This window comes from Mustelus asterias, chromosome 18, assembly GCF_964213995.1.
Source record: "Mustelus asterias chromosome 18, sMusAst1.hap1.1, whole genome shotgun sequence".
Taxonomy (NCBI): Eukaryota; Metazoa; Chordata; class Chondrichthyes; order Carcharhiniformes; family Triakidae; genus Mustelus; species Mustelus asterias.
The window spans coordinates 87,920,420-87,937,155 of NC_135818.1; the positions used below are offsets into that span (position 1 = coordinate 87,920,420).

The 16,736-nt window shown below is 44.5% G+C and overlaps 1 protein-coding gene across 3 annotated transcripts in view; it reads right to left on the minus strand.

Moving 5' to 3' along the window:
* Nucleotides 1-16,736, minus strand: part of brf1b (BRF1 general transcription factor IIIB subunit b) — a 354,849-nt gene that overhangs the window by 265,984 nt on the left and 72,129 nt on the right. For 2 of the 3 annotated variants that reach the window (XM_078234524.1, XM_078234526.1), the window contains exon 3: nucleotides 11,220-11,393. The exons of the other annotated variant lie outside the window; for it this stretch is intronic. In XM_078234524.1, coding sequence (XP_078090650.1) covers nucleotides 11,220-11,393 — 174 coding nt within the window. The remainder of the gene's footprint in view (nucleotides 1-11,219; nucleotides 11,394-16,736) is intronic. 3 annotated transcript variants of the gene reach the window in all.

The following is a 16,736-nucleotide window of genomic DNA, read 5'->3' on the forward strand; positions in this document are numbered from 1 at the left end:
CTCATCTTTGAAACAAAGCATCAAGTAGAAAATCTTACTCTCGAGTTAGTTGATTGCAGATAGAACTTTAAGCTCCCAGAGGGGAAAAAAAATAACATTTATAGAGTGGCTTTCGTGACCACAAGATGTCCCAAATGCTTTACAGCCAAAGAAGTACTCTTGAAGTGCAGTTAGGGAATTCAGCAGCCAGTTTGCACCCAGCAAACTCTCATGAACAGCACCTTTAGAACCATTCATCCCCCCAGCAACATTCAGGGTTTTTCATAAGAGAAGAACTACTCTGACTTTGTAAAACACCCCAACATGCTTAATGGAAGCGATATCAAATAAAAGTTGATATGCAAGGACATAGAAGGACAGGTGACCAAATGGAACATCAAAGCAGAGGTAGAGAGACAGAAGTTTAGAGATAAGGCAACTGAAAGTCCAGCCATCAATGGCAGAGTGAAGGGAAAGGGGATGCACAAGAGAAGAGTAATCTAGTCCTTGCCAATATTCTGACTCTCTGCTGATTCTACCAGCTGCAACTGGAACCACTCCTCCACTTCCTTGTGACTTCCACAACAAATCTGAGTTGGAAACTGCAAATTCTGCAGATCACAAGGGAAATGGTGTCAAGAGCTGCTCTGAACCTACAGAAGTTCAAAATCTAATTCAAAACGTTACCAAAATAGCCCGGCGTGTGAGATCAGAGTTCAAATCCCTTTTGAAGTTCTGAATGGCTTTCTAGTGCCTTGGTTTACGTTGTCTCTCAGTTTGCCTTAATCTGTAAAAACCTGCTGTTTGCCAGCCTTTAATCCTCGTCATGAAGTCTAACCTTCTTTATTATACGCTTGTAATGAACTGGCTGAGTGGCTTTCTTTTACTGAAGGTTCATATTACAAAGGTTTGAGTTCGGTTGAAAGAAATCAGGAATACATTCTGATCTTAATTCAATATTGTTGAATTGAAATTAATGCATAATTGAATTTTAGCAAAAAAATAAATAACTTCAAATGAAGAGTTCTGAAAGGTCTTTGACATGAAATGTTAACTTTGTTCTTCTCTCAACAAAGAGCTTCCCTGATCTGCTGAGCACATCTCCCACTTTCTAGTTTGATTTCTAGTAATGCTGCTTCTGGTGAGATGGAAATAAATTAATTTGACAAGTTTATTAATGAACCAGTCCTGGCTGATCAACACATGATTGTGAATTAGAACAATAATCTTCCCCAAAGTTTGTCCAGGGTGATCCATGGGTGGCATTACACCCGGTTAGGGGTTCATACATCTTTGTTCTGGACCATGGCATAAATTCTGCGGAACTGATTAAATCTATTCTTCCTTTAGCTGCAGCACATTTCACAATCTCAGAACCTCCCAAAATGCTTTAAAGCAAATGAAGCCCTTTTCAAATGTAGTCGCCCACTGTAATCAGGGTCACCAACTCTCGCAAAGAACTTCAGGGTCACTCTGGGAGTCCATTAGACAGGGGGGGGGAGGGGGGATATAGATTGAAGCAGAGGGGTACTGGGCATGTGCGACATCCGAATTACAAGAAAAACAGGACATGGGCAGTGGCCTCAATTATGGGGAAAATCCATAAAATAAAGATCAGATAGTCACCCTAGTTTTAAGGCAGGAAATGAAGCAGCCAATTTGCACGTAGGAAGCTCTCACAAACAGTGATGTGATATTGAACAGATGACCTGTTCTAGTCATGTTGGCCGAGGAATAAATATTGGCCAGGACAACCGGGAAAACTCCATCGCTTCTCCTTGAATAGTGGTTGTGAGATCTTTCCCACAGAGGGAGGATAGGCATTGATTTAATATCTCATTCAAACAATAGCACATTTGACAGTGTAAGACATTCTCAGTCCTGCATAAAATGTCGGCCTAGGTTTTGTGCTCAAGTCTCTGCAGTGGGTCTTGAACCTGCAACTTTCGAACTCAAAGTGCTGAATGACCCCTTAAGTTTGGAACCCTAGAATGGTTACACTGCACGGGAGACTATTGGTCCTTTGATTCCATGCCAGCTCTCTGCAGGAGCCCCTAGTCCCATTCTGCCACCCTTTGCCTTTAGCCCTGCAAACCTCTCTCTTTAGATAATTATCCAATTCTCTTGAAAGCCTCAACTGAACCTGCCTCCACAACACTCCCATCAGTGCATTCCAGGTCCCAACCATAAAAAGGTTTTTCCTCGCATTATCGTCATTTCTTTTGCCAAATCAGTTTGCTGCCCTCGAGTTCTAGATCATTCTGCCCACAGGAACAGTTTTCCCCGACCCACACCCCTCATGATTTTGAGTATCTCGATCAAATCTCCTCCTAATCTTTCCTTCTCCATGGACAACATTCCCAACTTCTCCAATCTACCTTCATAACTGAAGCTCCTTGTGAATCCTTTCTGCGCCCTGTCCAATGCCTTCACATCCTGTGGCTCGAGGGGCTAAATGGCCTATTCCTGCTCCTAATCTGTAGGTTCACATGTACTATATCTGGTGAACTGAATCACTAATCGCAGTGTATAATAATCCATCCTTATCACAGAGTTGGAAGGATGCTGATTCTGTTGAGCAATCAACCCTCCATTGTTTTGTTTTCTAAGTTTGTTTGCCAGCTCAAGATCACACGTCGTCACCCTCCATAGGTCGGAAAGACTGCATCAAACCAGACAAGAACATAAGAAACTGGAGCAGGATTATGGGCCTTCGGGCTTGATTCAATATGGATATGACTATCCGCTACCTCAGCTCAACCTTCCTTCTGTACCCCCTCGATTCCATTAGTAACCAAAATACGTCACTCTTTCCCTCTCTCTGTATATGCTGACTCTTGGGCAGCAACAATGTTCTTGTGCCTTATACAAGTAGTTGTTACAACAAACCTGTGTTTAGCTGAACAAGGAAAATAATCTCAAATGCGCTTCACAGACACGGTCATCTAAAATAGATGCCAAAAAAGGAGCGGCTTAGGCAGCTGAAGGTAGGGTTTGCAGTGGAGAGTCAATGGGAAGGAGGAATAACCAAGAGACCAAAGGTGAAGAGCAACTGGAGAGGGATGGATAGAGGTTTACAGCATGGAAACAGGCCCTTCGGCCCAACTTGTCCATGCCGCCCTTTTTTTTAAACCCCCAAGCTAATCCCAATTGCCCGCATTTGGCCCATATCCCTCTATACCCATCGTACCCATGTAACTGTCTAAATGCTTTTTAAAGGACAAAATTGTACCCGCCTCTACTACTACCTCTGGCAGCTTGTTCCAGACACTCACCAACCTGTGTGTGAAAATATTGCCCCTCTGGACACTTCTGTATCTCTCTCCTCTCACCGTAAACCTATGCCCTCTAGTTTTAGACTCCCCTACCGTTGGGAAAAGATATTGACTATCGATCTGATCTAATACACGTACAGGGAGTAGCAAGGCCTGAAAGAAATTAAACAGGAGTGTGAATTTCAAACAGGAAGAATTGGGGGATCAGCAGATGGTATTGGTTAGCCAAGACAGTGATGGGTGGCATGAGTTGGCACCAAGACAGCTGAGATTAGCGGAAGCTTCGAGTGTGGAGAAAGACAGTCAGGATAATGAGTAGTCAAATCCGGGGATGACAAGGGCATGGTGAGGGTTTCAGTAGCAGTAGGAGGTGAAGGTTGCTGAGGTTAGAGGTGAGAGCAGCTGTATTTGGTGATGGGGTGGTACGGGGTCACAATTAGACTCTTAACAGTGTGGAATGCTCGAGCTTTGAGCAAGTCCGCAGGCCCATTCAACCACAATCACTAACTCAGCCCAGACCACCGAGCAAAGTTAGAATCCTTCTCCAAATGGATGGATGTGAACTTGTCACCAAATTAAATTTGCATTTGTTACAGTGACCACATTTAAAATAACGCCAGCTCATTTCAGCTCTGAATTAGCTGGTAAATGGGTTTTGTTTCATAACTGGAGTCAGACGTTTGAGGACAATCGAGGTAAAACTGGAAGCTCGCTAGTGTGTTCCCTCCTGTGGATGCAGAGCTGACCCGTGTATTTCCAGCATTTCCCGTTTTCCGCTCAGATTTCCAGCATTTGTAATTTTTGAACCTATCACGATACAATTAAATGACATATTTTGCCTTGGGGAGGGGTAAAGGGGCTCATGGCAGGAGGAGAAAAAATTTGAATGCAGACAATGCCTATTCACAAACTCTTATAAAACAATGATTCCCCTAAAATAATCTGCAGCCCTGCACAGCCCACCGGAAAATAACATTAGATCTGTGAAAATCAACAACAGTCACACCACAGTGCAGAGGGACCCTCTGGCTGAAGGGCACAGTAAATCTGCTGCTTTTATGGGTAGGCGTTCAAATGCGTTTCGTTTTACAGAAAGTCACCAGTAGTTCTAATACGCAATCATTCTTCTCTCCTCCTCCCCCACCCCAGTCAAACCAGGGCAAAAAACACTTTGTAATCAGCATCAGTGTTGCTACGGGGTTGAGGGAGTTTGATGTTCACACAGGTTCAACATCTTCACAACCAGCCCCTTTCCTCTCAAACTCCACACATGACGTCTTGTACATCCTTCCCCCTTCAGCCTTCTGTCAGAAGCACAAATGGGTTCTGCCAGATATAAATCTTTTATTGACTGAATCTGACATGCTGCAGATGGACTCATACAGGGCATTGTGATTCCTGCTTCTGTTTCATTCTGTGAAAGTTTAATAAGAGGTCTAAATAAAGGTCTATTGTACAGACCGTTTCTGGCAAGACTGCTGGTGTTATTCCTGGTCCCACAGATCTGAATTTCTCCTCCAACTCAATCAGAGCTATTGTCAAACATTGACAAGATGACCATGCAAAGATTTACAACATCTGCATATGTTCCAGAATTTCCCCCCATTCCAGGATTACATTTGTTCTGCATTTTACTGCCTTAAATATATGTCTGCCGTTCACCACACTACACCAACTGCCAACCTACCCTGGCCTGTCCATCCCCCGTGCCACCCAATTACGTCGTTCCCACAACTACTAAGCAGATAAATCACTTAATCGGTTTAGTCACCGTGACGCACTGACATCATCTCACTATAACCAAAAATAAAGCTGTCTTCTCAGGAGCACCATTGAAAGAATGGCACGTACTGAGAATTCAGTGCAGTGCCACACAAAACAGCTAGGAAGTCACCCTCGACAACTGTCATCACTTCTGGCTACATAACATGTTCAGTTGGGAGGATACATTTAAAATCGCACAGAGCTCCATGGAGCAAGTTTTGTTTTGTAGTGGGAGCCTTTTTGTTCTTAAACCTCGAGCACAGAGAAACGGTGAAAGAAAAACAGAAGAGCTTACTGATTGGCTAAGTGGCCAGATTGTGAGTTTCAGAACCACACAATCCAGCAAGGTCCGCTCATAGAATGCCGACAGTGCAGGAGAGGCCATTCAGACCATCAGATCTGCACCAACTCTCTGTCAGAGTATCTTACTCAGGCCCTCATCCTGCTTTATCCTTGTAATCCCACACATTTACCATGGTTAATCCACCAATCCTACACATCTTGGGACACTAAGGGGAAATTTCGCGAGGCCAATGCACCTAACCCACACATTTTTGGACTGTGAGAGAAAGCTGGAGCACCCGGAGGAAACCCACGCAGACACGGGGAGAACGTGCAAACTCCACACTGCGACCCGAGGGCAGAATTGAACCCGGGTCCCTGGAGCTGTGAGACAGCAATGCTGCCAATCACTGTGCCACCATGTTGCCCTATGTTTAATCACTGCTCAGTAGCTGACCTCAGCAAATGTGGCCTCAATCACCCATAGTGTGTGGGGGTGGAGGAACCTATACATTACTTGGATTTGAATGAAGAATCCCAAAATTTATTGCCATGACAAAATTGTCATTTTGGCAAACACTGTCCTGCAAGTGGCTTCAGCAGAACATAGATTAGTGGAATGGGCAGACAGGTGGCAGGTACAGTTTCAGGTGGAGAGTATGAAGTAATACACTTTGGGAGAACAAAGCATGTAACAAGAGTGTACACTTGTATGGATAAGTGATTCAAACAGCTAATTCCCCAAAATTATAAGCATAGGTAGATAAATACACAAAACATGTCAAACATTTTTGGGTCTTATGAACAGGAAGACAAAGTAAAAAGAGAAGGACAATGTATATACATAGCTTATTTCACAACCTCAGGAATGGCCCAAAGCCTGGGACGTGGGGCAACATGCTGGTTAGCACTGCTGCTTCACAGCACCAGGGACCTGGGTTCGATTCCCGGCTTGGGTTGCTGTCTGTGTGGAATCTGCATGTTCTCCCCGTGTCTGCGTGGGTTTCCTCCAGGTGCTCTGGTTTCCTCCCACAGTCCGAAAGACGTACTGGTTAGGTGCATTGACCGTGTTAAATTCTCCCTCAGTGTACCCGAACAGGTGCCGGAGTGTGGCGACTAGGGGATTTTCACAGTAACTTCATTACAGTGTAAATGTAAGCCCATTTGTGACTAATAAATAAAACATTACTCTAACGTTTATGTCTCAAAGCCCATGGTCACCAATTTGCACACAGCAATGTCCAAAAATTAAATAATGACCAAAAAAGTCCAATTTAGTGATGTTTATTTTGAGATAACCGCTGTCACTATGGAGAGCTCCCCTGAACTCTGCACAAATAGTGCTGTAGGACCTGAGCAAAGTAGTAAAGTAGAATTTGAACAATTTCTGCTTTGTTAGGATAAATCTTCAATTACTCTAAGGCAAGTGCACACCTGTCCCATGGATTCTATTGAATGTACTGTGCCAACCTTCAAGACAGTGCCCAAAGGAAAAGGCTCCAGTCTGCATCGTTTGGACGTCAGAGTCCATGCTGGGATCATGCTCGAACAATCCTCTGTCCGGCTATTCCTAAACAGCACCGCAAAACTCCAACAGACTATAAAGCCTCTGATTTAACCTTTGGCTCAAACACTACTCAACGACAGTCAGGGCTTCAGCGTAATCTTAAGATTTAAGGCACAATGCCCAAGATATCAGGAGGTGCAGCCCCACAACGCTGTGTTCTCAGCCCCCTACTATACTCCTTATACACCTATGACTGTGCGGCCAAATTCCCCTCCAATTCGATTTTCAAGTTTGCTGGTGACACCACCATAGTGGGTCGGATCTCAAACAATGACAAGACAGAGTACAGGAATGAGATAGAGAATCTGATGAACTGGTGCGGCAACAATAATCTCTCCCTCAATATCAACAAAACAAAGGAGATTGTCATCAACTTCAGGAAGCGTAAAGGAGAACATGCCCCTGTCTACATCAACGGGAACAAAGTAGAAAGGTCAAGAGCTTCAGGTTTTTAGGTGTCCAGATCACCAACAACCTGCCTTGGTCCTCCTGTGCCGACACAATAGTTAAGAAAGCCCACCAACTTCTCTACTTTCTCAGAAGACTAAGAATATTTGGCATGTCAGCTACGACTCTCATGAACTTTTACAGATGCACCATAGAAGGCATTCTTTCTGGTTGTATCACAGCTTGGTGTGGCTCCTGCTCTGCCCAAGACCACAAGAATCTACAAAAGGTTGTGAATGTAGTCCAATCCATCACGCAAACCAGCCTCCCATCCATTGACTCTGTCTACATTTCCCGCTGCCTCGGCAAAGCAACCAGCATAATTAAGGACCCCACGTACCCCGGACATTCTCTCTTCCACCTTCTTCCGTCGGGAAAAAGATACAAAGGTCTGAGGTCACGTCCCAACCGACTCAAGAACAGCTTCTTCCCTGCTGCTGTCAGACTTTTGAATGGACTTACCTCGCATTAAGTTGATCTTTCTCCACACCTTAGCTATGACTGTAACACTACGTTCTGTACTGTCTCCTTTCCTTCGCTATGAACGGTATGTTTTGTCTGTATAGCGCTCAAGAAACAATACTTTTCACTGTATGTTAATACATGTGACAATAATAAACAAAATAAAATCAAGGTGCATGGCTTTGCATCGAATCCACTGCATGCCCCAACAATTCCAGGTGCAACTCTGACTGGGGCAAGTCTGAACTGCAGTTGTTGATGTAAAACAATTCCAGTAAATTTGGCTGATAGTTCCTGTCAAACACTTAACCTGATGCAAGATGTCCACAAAAACCTCTCAACAAAAACAAAGCAAGGTGAAAGAGGTAGTGTCTTGCATCATCCATTATCGAGAGCTCAGTGTACTTTGGCAGCACAACAGTTACTCCTAAGATTTGCAAACTGTTTGAAAATCATTCAAAGGTGAAGTCCAAAGGATTTCCTACCCTTTTCATTGTTAAAGTAGCTAAGTTGCTTCTGTGTTATTGCAAAATTTAACCGAGACTGCTGGCTACAAATCCATTATCTGTGACTTGAGACTCACTCATTTTGTTTATCTCCCCTCGGAAAAATTCCATCATCTCTGCATGTGTCAGCCTGGCTCAGTTACTATCACTCTGAGTCGGTGACTGGTTCAGAGCCATGCCAGAAATGCAGGCTGTACTTCACATACTAGAGGCATTCAAACCCTCTTAAATTAATAAAATTAAAGGGGAGGAGTCAGTTACTGAACACTGAGCAAGATGCATTTATTGAGCTTCTCATCATTGATTCTTTGCACGTTCTTCACAACCCTACCTGCCTTTACCCAGCTGTCTAGTTTTCACCATTATGTCCTCGCAAGTGTCGTTACAGTGCGACGTGTACGACCAAAGGAAAACCCAAATTAGTTTCAAGCACAGTCAGGCTGGACAACTGTTTGGACAACTGAAACTGCCTTGTCACTTGCTGAAATCATAGGTAAAACAAAGACTACTGACTCAACCTGTAAATCTCAGCAATATAGTACATGATCTATATCCAAAAGTTGGAAATATGACAAAAATGGGCGGCACGGTAGCACAGTGATTAGCACTGCTGCTTCACAGCTCCAGGGTCCCGGGTTCGATTCCTGGCTCGGGTCACTGTCTGTGTGGAGTTTGCACATTCTCCTCGTGTCTGCGTGGGTTTCCTCCGGGTGCTCTGGTTTCCTCCCACAGTCCAAAGATGTGCGGGTTAGGTTGATTGGCCAGGTTAAAAAAATTGCCCCTTAGAGTCCTGGGATGCGTAGGTTAGAGGGATTAGTGGGTAAAATATGTGGGGGTAGGGCCTGGGTGGGATTGTGGTCGGTGCAGACTCGATGGGCCGAATGGCCTCCTTCTGCACTGTAGGGTTTCTATGAAAAGGGGTTTATTTGAACTGGGTCTGGTGAATATCATAAGCTGTAGGTTATGTGGTGAAATCCTGTTGAATAACAGCCTAAAACCATCGCTTCAATATAGACACTTTGACACATAACATGCACAACAAAAGGACAAAGCCCCAAACTTTTTCAAGTATTCACCAGCACAGCTATTGGTGAGCGAGATAGTTTTACCCTCGGCGCTGATGATAATGCTCAGCCACATTTAGCCTCATACCGAGCAAGTTAGAGAGCTGGAAAGGCAGGAAAACCCATATCCAGCTCTGACAAAGGGTTATCCAGACTCAAAACGTTGGCTCTATTCTCTCTCCACAGATGCTGTCAGAACGGCTGAGATTTTCCAGCAATTTCTGTTTTTGTTCTCACCCTATACTACCTGTAGCTGCAGATATAGTAAGCACTATGCTTGGAAACAAGGCCCTAAAATTAATTCAGTTAATAACAGTGAAATAATATCAAATTAATGACATGAATAATTACATCCTAATTCAATTAGTAAACCATGTCATTCATAGCCAATACCAAGCTCTACACTGAGCTGAATCCACAAGTGCACCTTCTGCTGTACAGGTGTTATATTTACAAAGGTGCAACACAGGAGGATATTTTATTTTCTCAGTTGCTGCCTATCTCAATAGTGGAGAGGATTTTTACAGATAACAGCTTCATAAATCAACAGGATATTGTGTGGTCACATGCTGGCATCAGTAAAGGTGGAACAAAGTCAATGACTGCTAAAACTAGTGTAGTAGTGACCTATCGCAGAGGATTTGCTGTAAATGTGATACGGATGCACTGAGTATACATTGAGAGGTACTCACTGTCAAAAGCACATCTGCCAACTTTATGGAGGTGCTGGATAACGCTGTAAGAAGTCTCACAACACCAGGTTAAAGTCCAACAGGCTTATTTGGAATCACGAGCTTTCAGAGCGCTGCTCCTTCATTCGGACTCACCTGATGAAGGAGCAGCGCTCCGAAAGCTCATGATTCCAATTAAACGTGTTGGACTTTAACCTGGTGTTGAGAGACTTGTTAATGTGCCCACCCCCAGTCCAACTCTGACATCTCCACATCCTGGATAATGCTGTGAGGATGGTAAACTTTATAAAACATTGATCCCTGAATTTGAGCATAGGTTCAGTTCTGTGAAATGAAGTGGGATCTATTGGTGCCCCACATGGAGGTTTGATGAGTCGCGTGGCTTGATCATTCCGAGGTCAGGTTATTCTTTATAAGCTGCCTATTCCCACTCTCTTACTCTACCTATGACACACTTTGCTTCCCGCAGCTGTACTAAATGTCAGATATATTTTCTTGTCTCACTGAGTTGAAACTAGGACTTCAGGGCTGAGTGTAACTATCTTCGATATCCAGGGTAAAATGATTAAGAAGCTGGAATTCTGGGCCTGCATTTGAGGAAAAGGCCGCTGAAAGCAAGTTATGAGGAGACAGTCTGCAAAGGGATATAGATCGGTGATTTTGGTTGAGTGACAAGACTCCCCTGCTCCTGTTCGGGCAGCGCCATGTCCACCTGAGCAGGCATCTCCACACAGTGCAGAGCTCCCTCAGCCCTGCACTTGGGTAAAAGGCCACTGCCAGAGAATAGCTGCAACCAGAACTTAAGACCTGTCCACCTTATAACATCAGACATTCAGATTTTCTTCCTAGTTCAATGCACCTTCACACGCCGACAAGAGTTTCTCAGGGAAAGAAAGTGACCAAAAGAAGCACGTCCATCAGAGGCAATGGTACTGGGATGTATCTGAAACAGTTACATGCACGGGAAGCTTTACTCTGTATCGATTAGACATTTCACACACACACACAAAGAAGATCTGGCATACAGCAACTTGTAACTTTCATAAACTTGGACAGAGAATTAAATAAAGTAACTCATTATCTGGATTTACTTTAAAAGAAAACTACAGTTAAACATGGTTTAAATGTTCTGAAGTTGACCTTTTAAGGTTGGCATCGTTTATACAGCCTGAAAAGGATACGAGGTGTGCCCTCTGTTCGACAGACGAGATAAAGGCAGGCAGCAATGACGTGGCTCATTTTCCGGCCCCTGGTGAGGTGCTTGCTCACTGCCATTTTGAAGAAGTTAAAGGCAGTATCGAGGCAATGCTGGTTTAACTGAAGCTGGTTACCCAGGTGGTGAATCTGACGCCGACCTAAGGAGCAAAAGCAAGATCAAATTTAGGATGTATGTGTCTGCAGCTCCTCGTCACATCCCTCACATCAAGTCTGCAGCACAGAGCCAGACCATTTGGCCCAACTGGTCTATTCCAGAGTTTATGTTCCACATGATGGGGAGGCGATGGTCTAGTGTTATTATTGCTATTTTATTAATCCAAAAACCCAGCTAATGTTCTGGGGACTCGGGTTCAAATCCCGCCATGGTAGATGGTGGAATTTGAATTCAATAAAAAAATATCTGGATTTAAGAATCTGCTGATGACCATTAAACCATTGCCAATTGTCGAAAAAACCCATCTGGTTCACTAATGTCCTTTAGTGAAGGAAATCTGCCATCCTTACCCGGTCTGGCTTACATGTGACTCCAGAGCCACAGCAATGTGGTTGACTCTCAACTGCCCTCCAAAGGCAACTAGGGATGGGCAACAAATGCTGGCCAGCCAGCGATGCCCGTGTCCCATGAATGAATAAAAATAAATGATCCTCCTTCCACCCCATCAAATACTAGTTTTTTAAAAAAAGTTAATTTATTAGTCACAAGTCGGCTGACATTAACACTGCAAAGAAGTTACTGTGAAAATCCCCGCGTCGCCACACTCCGGCGCCTGTTCGGGTACACTGAAGGAGAATTTAGCACGGCCAATGCACCCTAACCAGCACATCTTTCAGACTGTGGGAGGAAACCGGAGCATCTGGAGGAAACCCACGCAGACACGGGAAGAACGTGCAGACTCCACACAGACAGTGACCCAAGCTGGAAACCGAACCCAGTCTCTGGCGCTGTGAGGCAGCAGCGCTAACCACTGTGCCACCCAGCTTGACAAACTTGATCGAGTTCTTTGATGAAGTCAGGGAGAGGGTCGATAAAGGCTGAAGTTGTGAATATGAATTTTCACGCACGAGGGTACAAAACTGAATAAGAATTGAGAGCAGGGATTGGTTACTTCCCAGACTGAAGGGAAGAACAGAGCGGCGTTCCTTTGGGATCGACACAAGGACCACCGCATTTTTTAACATATTTAAACTTGGCATTGGAGGCCTAATTTCCAGGTCTGCAGTTAACATGAAGCTCAGATATGTGTCAAAAATATGGAGGATAAAATGAAAAGTGGCAGATTAAGCTCATTCTCTGAAGATTCAGGTTCAATTGCATCTTAATCAGTATTTATCTGGCATTTTTAAAGTAACAAAATGCCCCAATGCATTTTCCAAGAGTATTTTACTTAACAACTGACAATGAGTCACATAGAGAGAATCTGCTTTGTCAAAGATGTTTTTGTAAATTCATTTTCTGGGATGTGAGCGTCGCTGGCCAGGCCAGCATTTATTGCCCATCCCGAACCGCCCTCCACTCCAGAGGGCAGTTGAGAATCAACCACGCTGTGTGGCTCTGGAGTCACATGAAGGCCAGACCAGGTAAGGATGGCAGATTTCCTTCCCTAAAGTGAACTAGATGGGTTTTTCCAACAATCAACAGTGGTTTCATGGTCATCAGTCGACTTTTAATTCCAGATTTTTATTGAACTCAAATCTGCCATGTTGGGGTTTGAACCGGGTCCCTGGATCTTGTCCTGGGTCCCTGGATTACGAGTCTAATGACAATACAACTACGCCACTGCTTCAAGGAGATGGAGAGGTAGAGAGGTTTATGAAGATATGAATTAGGAGCGAGAACAGGCCATTTGGCGCCTTGAGCCTGGTCCATCATTCAAATTTCAGAACTTGGGCCACGGAAGCACAGCCACTAATGGAGGAACAATTAAAATTGGTAATGCACTCGAGGTCAGAATGGGAAGAGAGTAGAGATATTGGAGGTTTGTGGGGCTGGAGGAGATAACAGAGATCAAGGTCATGGAGGGATGTGTACAGAAGAACATATGAATGAGAATTTTAAAAATCGAAACAATAGTGAATGGGAAACCCATATCAGTCAGTGAGGACTGTGGCAATGGCCTGGTGTATTTTATGTTTTTTTTAACAACAGGTGGTGACAGCTCAGGGAGGGGGAAAGGAAAGGAACCTCAACAATCACAAATCAGTCAGGAATTACCCCGTGTCATTAGAGACTCAGCCGTACCCAATTGAAAAGTGAAAGCTATCACAGCAACATTAGTGTCGCAAAAGAGATGTGTCTGACATCAATTTAGCAAGCGAAAGCTGTAGCCAAGCTCCTGGCCCAGCGCTGCATGCATGTATAATTAAAAGGCAAGATTGCCCTGTGGGCTTCAGAGTCTGGAACAGGATGAGTCAGTGATGAGGGGGAGGGGGGACGGATGAATTAAAAGTGAAACAAAAGATTACTGTTCTTCAAATACCAGACAAATCAGCACAAAATAAATAAATAACACACCCAGACTGTGGGCATGGAGATAAGGCAGAGGATGAACACAGATGAGTGTGTCCTGAGGGTATATAAACACAGACATACTTGCTTTTGGGGTCAAGGATGAGTGGAGAGGTGACTAGCTCAGTCTGAAATGTGAAATAAGCCTTATTCCAATGATGTCTAAACTCCTGCAAACTATGAAAGAGTGTGATAAAACCCTCGCCTTCTCAGCCACTCCGGAATACGTCAGCCAGCACCGGTTTAATTGATTGCCCATCCCGCCTACAAAATGATTCATCCCATGGAATGACTCATACATCGCCGAGATACAGGGGATAGTGGAAACCTTTCATCTATTGTTAGTCAAAGGGTTGAATAGTTTCTGGGTGGGAGTGGGAAAAATAAACAGAGGGAGAAATAATGGGGTGAACGATGTGTACCATTTCCACAATTAGGAATGGTAAATAGGAGAGGATCCATTTCCCAGACAGCAGAAACAAAGGCTCATTATCTCAGCGAGTACAGGAAGCAGGTTGTGCTGCTCCCTGTCTCAGCACACTGACCAAACCTGAATGCTCCTTGCTCAATCTCAAGTGACTTATTCCATTCTGTCTCCTTCCCCGGGGGAGGGGATGCAGGGAAAACGCACTCCTGGGGAGGGGTTACAGGGGGCAACGCGCTCCTGGGGAGGGGTTACAGGGGGGAACGCGCACCTGGGGAGGGGTTACAGGGGGGAACACACTCCTGGGGAGGGGTTACCCCCTCTAGGGAAGGGATACAGGGGGAACAAGTTCCTCCTCTGATGGTCTAGTCCACAATTGAAAAATCTGCCATAATTCTGCGCTGTCGTGTGTCGCGAAGGCCGCCTTGGACACACGACAGCGCAGAGTCGCTGAGCAGAAACTGATAGCCAAGTTCCGCACACACGCGGACGGCCTCAACCGGGATATTGGGTTCATGTCACACTATTTGTAACTCCCACAGTTGCGTGGACCTGCAGAGTTTCACTGGCTGTCTTGTCTGGAGACAATACACATCTTTTTAGCCTGTCTTGATGCTCTCTCCACTCCCATTGTTTTGTTTCTTAAAGACTTGATTAGTTGTAAGTATTCGCATTCCAACCATTATTCATGTAAATTGAGTCTGTGTCTTTATAAGCTCTGTTTGTGAACAGAATTCCCACTCACCTGAAGAAGGGGCTTAGAGCTTCGAAAGCTTGTGTGGCTTTTGCTACCAAATAAACCTGTTGGACTTTAACCTGGTGTTGTTAAACTTCTTACTGTGTTTACCCCAGTCCAACGCCGGCATCTCCACATCAGACAGTGGGAGCAAGGGGAAATCATTTGAATGAGACAATCAGACTGGATTCACTGGAGTAAAGCATGTTGTGGCGGATCCAAATGTTCCTAACGATCAGAGTTTAAAGATGAGTGTGGTTAAAAGATTCTCTGTCGCGGTCAGTGAGTCGCTAAAGCAATCAGGCAGGTTACGGGGGATCTCAGATCTCGAGCGTATCAGGATATGGAATAGTGGTATCTTGGATGGTTTAGGAATGAAATAGGATAAAGTGGAAATCTAGGAATAAAAGACACATAAATCATCCAGTGATAAATTCAAAAGCAGTGGTGGGATTCTTTCCCACAGGAATAGAATATAGAAGCAGGACGATAATGTCACATTTACTTAGACCATATGGAGGAGTGTCAACAGTTATGGTCTTCATTCTACAAAAGAATATATAGCGCACCAAGTGAAACCAGGATTGAGCATTAGGGCAGCGGCAGGAGCGGGGCCGGGCGGGGACTGGCGGAGTCAGGCAGGGACTGGCCGGACAATAGGGTGGACATGGAGAAGCCGTCACCAATTTTGGATGAGCCCAGAACAAGTGGTCATAAAATTAATCATAAACACATCAAAGGAGGAATAACGAGAGATATTGTGAGACTAGTCAAAGAGAAAAAGGAAGCATTTGTCAAGGCTAGGAGGCTGGGAACACACGAAGCAAGTGTGGAATACAGGGAAAGGAGAAAGAAACTTAAGCAAGGAGTAAGGAGGGCTAAAAGGGGTCACGAAAAATCATTGGCCAGCAGGATTAAGGAAAATCCCAAGGCTTTTTATACATATATAAAGAGCAAGAGGGTAGCCAGGGAGAGGGTTGGCCCACTCAAGGACAGGGGAGGGAATCTATGCGTGGAGCCAGAGGAAATAGGCGAGGTATTAAATGAGTGCTTTGTGTCAGTATTCACCAAAGAGAAGGACTTGGTGGATGATGAGTCTGGGAAAGGATGTGTAGATAGTTTGAGTCATGTTGAGATCAAAAAGGAGGTGGTATTGGGATTCTTAAGAAACATTAAGGTAGACAAGTCCCCAGGGCCTGATGGGATATACCCCAGAATAACTGAGAGAGGCAAGGGAGGAAATTGCTGGGGCCTTGAGAGAAATCTTTGTATCCTCACTGGCTACAGGGGAGATGTGATGTGGAGATGCTGGTGTTGGACTGGGGTAAACACAGTAAGAAGTCTAACAACACCAGGTTAAAGTCCAACAGGTTTATTTGGTAGCAAACGCCACTAGCTTTCGGAGCGTGCTGCTCCTCAGGTGGAGTGGAAGATCTGCTCACAAACAGGGCATACAGAGACTCAAACTTAATTTACAGAATGTAACCCCCGCAACTTGCCTGGACTTGCAAAATCTCACTAGTTGTCCTGTCTGGAGACAATATACATCTCTTTAACCTGTGCTTAACGCTCTCTCCACTCACATTGTTTGTACCTTTAAAACTTGATTAGCTGTAAAAACTGTAAAGGATCGCATTCCAATCATTATTCTGCAATTGAGTTTTTGTCTCTGTATGCCCTGTTTGTGAGCAGATCTCCCACTCCACCTGATGAAGGAGCAGCACTCCGAAAGCTAGTGGCGTTTGCTACCAAATAAACCTGTTGGACTTTAACTTGGTGTTGTTAGACTTCTTACAGGGGAGATCCCAGAGAAT